Genomic DNA, 3,685 nt, shown 5'->3' with positions numbered 1-3,685 from the left:
TAATCTAGCACTCTGTACTTTAAATGTTTTAAACGTTTATGGAAATCAGACCACTACTTCTGCAGAACGACATTTCACTGGTACAAAGAACAGCCCACATGAGGGAAAACTGATCTGGTGGAAAGACATCAAAAAGAAGACATGGAAAATAGGGAAGGTAATAACATGGGGGAGAGGTTTTGTTTGTTTTTCACCAGGAGAAAATCAGCTTCCTGTTTGGATACCCACTAGACATTTAAAGTTCTACAATGAACCCATCGGAGATGCAAAGAAAAGCGCCTCCGCAAAGACGGAAAACCTGCAATCAAGCATCATCGACTCTTCAGGTAGACAAAATGGTGGTATCAGAAGAACAGATGCAGTTGCCATCCACCAAGGAAGCAGAGCCACCGACCTGGGCCCAACTAAAGAAGCTGACACAGTTAGTTGAAAAAAGCCTGAAGAGCACAAGGGTAACACAAATTCGAGAGAATATGCTGCTTGCAGCTTTGATGGTTGTATCAACGGTGGTAAGTCTCCCTATGTCTGCAGGAGCAACTGCAGCTAATTATACTTACTGGGCCTATGTGCCTTTCATGCCCTTAATTCAGGCAGTCACTTGGATGGATAATTCTATTAAAGTATATGTTAACAATAGTGCATGGGTACCAGGCCCTACAGATGACCAGGGCCCTGCCCGACCTAAAGAAGAAGAAATGATGATAAACATTTCCACTGGGTATCATTATCCTCCTATGTGCCTGGGGAAGGCACCAGGATGCTTAATGCCTACAACCCAAAACTGGTTGGTAGAAGTACCTACTGTCAGTGCCGTCAGTAAATTTACTTATCACATGGTAAGTGGAATGTCACTCAGGCCACAGATAAATAATTTATAGGACTCTTCTTATCAAAGATCATTAAAATTTAGGCCTAAGGGAAAACCTTGCCCCAAGGAAATTCCCAAAGAATCAAAAGACCCAGAAGTCTTAGTTTGGGGAGAATGTGTGGCTGACACTGCGGTGGTATTACAAGACAATGAATTTGGAACTATTATAGACTGGGCCCCTCGAGGCCAATTATATTACAATTGTACGGGCCAGATTCACTCATGTTCACAGGCCCATCTGTCTGGCCCACTAATCCTGCCTATGATAGTGATTTAACTAAAAGACTGGACCAGGTTTATAGAAGGTTAAAATCACCCTATCCATGGAAATGGGGTGGAAAGGAAATTTCATCATCTCGACCAAAGTTAGTTAGTCCTGTTACTGGTCCTGAACATCCAGAATTATGGAAGTTTACTGTGGCCTTTAGTCTGGAAATCAAGTTATGGAAACAAAAAATTGTAAGCCATATTATACTATTAACCTAAATTCCAATCTGACAATTCCTTTACAAAGTAGTGTAAAACCCCCTTATATGCTAGTTGTAGAAAACATAGTTATTAAACCAGATTCCCAAACTACAACCTGTACAAATTGTAGATTGTTTACTTGCATTGATTCAACTTTTGATTGATAGCACCGTATTCTGCTAGTGAGGGTAAGACAGGGCGTGTGGATCCCTGTGTCCATCGACCGACCGTGGGAAGCTTCCCCATTCATCCATATTTTAACAGAAGTATTAAAAGGAGCTCTAACTAGATCCAAAAGACTCATTTTTACTTTCATTGCAGTGATTATGGGTCTTATTGCAGCTATTGCTGCGGCTGCTGGAATACTTTACATTCCTCTGTTCAAATTGCAGAATACGTAAATAATTGGCAAAATAATTTCTCAAAATTGTGGAATTCTCAGACCCAAATAGATCAAAAATTGGCAAACCAAATTACTGATCTTAGACAAACTGTCATGTGAATGGGAGATAGGCTCATGAGCTTGGAACATCTTTTTCAGTTATAGTGTGACTGGAATACATCAGATTTTTGTATTACACCTTGAGCCTATAATGAATCTAAACATCACTGGGAAATGGTTAGACACCATCTACAAGGAAGAGAAGATAATCTTACTTTAGATATTTCAAAATTAGAAAAACCAATTTTTAAGGCATCAAAAGTCCAGTTAAATCTGGTGCCAGAAACTGAGGCAATGGTGAAAGCTGCTGATGGCCTCACAAATCTTAACCCCGTCACTTGGGTTAAAACCACTGGAAGTTCCACTATCGCAAATTTTGTATCAATCCTTGTATGTGTGTTCTCTCTGTTGTTAGTCTACAGGTGTATCCAGCAGCTCCAGAGAGACAACGACCAGTGAGAATGGGCCATGATGATGATGGCAGTTTTGTCAAAAAGAAAAGGGGGATATGTAGGGAAAAGAAAGAGAGATCAGATTGTTACTGTGTCTATGTAGAAAGGGAAGATATAAGACATTTCATTTTGACATGTACCCTGAACAATTGCTTTGCCCTGAGATGCTGTTAATCTGTAACTTTGCCCCAGCCACGTTGCCCCCCAACCTCTTTGCCCCAACCTTGAGCTCACAAAATCATGTGTCGTATAGAATCAAGGTTTAAGGGATCTAGGGCTGTGCAGGATGTGCTTTGTTAACAAAATGTTTACAAGCGGTATGCTTGGTAAAAGTCATCGCCATTCTCTAGTCTCGATAAACCGGAGGCACAATGCACTGTGGACAGCCGCAGGGACCTCTGCCCTGGAAAGCCGGGTATCGTCCAAGGTTTCTCCCCATGTGAGAGTCTGAAATATGGCCTCATGGGATGACAAAGACCTGACCGTTCCCCAGTCTGACACCTGTGAAGGGTCTGTGCTGAGGAGGATTAGTAAAATTAGTAAAAGAGGAAAGCCTCTTGCAGTTGAGGTAGAGGAAGGCCACTGTCTCCTGCCTGCCCCTGGAAACTAAATGTCTCGGTACAAAACCCGATTGTACATTTGTTCAATTCTGAGATGGGAGAAAAACGGCCCTATGGCGGGAGGCCAGACATGTTGGCAGCAATGCTGCTCTGTTATCCTTTGCTCCACTGAGATGCTTGGGCGGAGAGAAACACAAATCTGGCCGACGTGCACATCCAGGCATAGCACCTGCCCTTGAACTTAATTATGGCACAGATTCTTTCGCTCACAGGTTTTCTTGCTGACCTTCTCCCTGTTATCACCCTGCTCTCCTACCGCATTCCTCTTGCTGAGATAGTGAAAATAATAATCAATAAAACCTGAGGGAACTCAGAGACCGGTGCCGGCGCAGGTCCTTGGTAGGCTGAGTGCCGGTCTCCTGGGCCCACTGTTGTTTCTCTATACTTTGTCTTTGTTTCTTATTTCTTTTCTCAGTCTCTCGTCCCACCTGAGGAGATATACCCACAGGTGTGGAGCGGCAGGCCGCCCCTTCAATTTTATCTTTATCAAAGTGGGGCATCTCCTAAGGCGTGTTTGTGAGAAACAAGACAGAAAAAACTCTCGTGGAGAGAAAAAACCTGCTCTTTCGAGTTTGGTGGTCCTTTGGGGCATGCTTTGTTGGGAGAACAGCAGAAAATATGCAGAGAACCTCCAGCGAGTTCTTGGTGGTGATTTGTCACCAGGTGAAGGGATGGCTGAGATGGCCTGGCCGCTAGGGAACTCTCAGACCCTCAAGGAGAGGTATGTCTTCTTATGACTGCAATTAAGGGATTTACATGGGTTGGGAGAACCACTATTTTTTCCCCCAGCATAGAGATTACTTTTGTTATTTTTTAAAAAATTGATCTATATCTT

General features: G+C 43.0%; 1 protein-coding gene across 1 annotated transcript; it reads left to right on the top strand.

Moving 5' to 3' along the window:
* The first annotated feature begins 248 nt into the window (after positions 1–248).
* LOC140710807 (endogenous retrovirus group K member 104 Rec protein-like) lies at positions 249–2,649 on the top strand. Its single transcript, XM_073013266.1, has 2 exons — positions 249–509; positions 2,194–2,649. The coding sequence occupies exons 1-2, from the start codon at positions 249–251 to the stop codon at positions 2,248–2,250; spliced, it is 318 nt and encodes a 105-aa protein (XP_072869367.1). The 3' UTR covers positions 2,251–2,649.
* Positions 2,650–3,685: the final 1,036 nt, after the last annotated feature.

Source organism: Chlorocebus sabaeus, chromosome X (genome assembly GCF_047675955.1).
Source record: "Chlorocebus sabaeus isolate Y175 chromosome X, mChlSab1.0.hap1, whole genome shotgun sequence".
Taxonomy (NCBI): domain Eukaryota; kingdom Metazoa; phylum Chordata; class Mammalia; order Primates; family Cercopithecidae; genus Chlorocebus; species Chlorocebus sabaeus.
This window is presented reverse-complemented; position numbering and strand designations above follow the sequence as displayed.

Bases quoted from the DNA above. Each gene is read 5' to 3' on its own strand.
- LOC140710807 (XM_073013266.1), top strand. From the start codon at position 249: ATGAACCCATCGGAGATGCAAAGAAAAGCGCCTCCGCAAAGACGGAAA. The intron at 510-2,193 runs GTAAGTCTCCCT...CTCTGTTGTTAG, and splicing joins TGATGGTTGTATCAACGGTG to TCTACAGGTGTATCCAGCAG.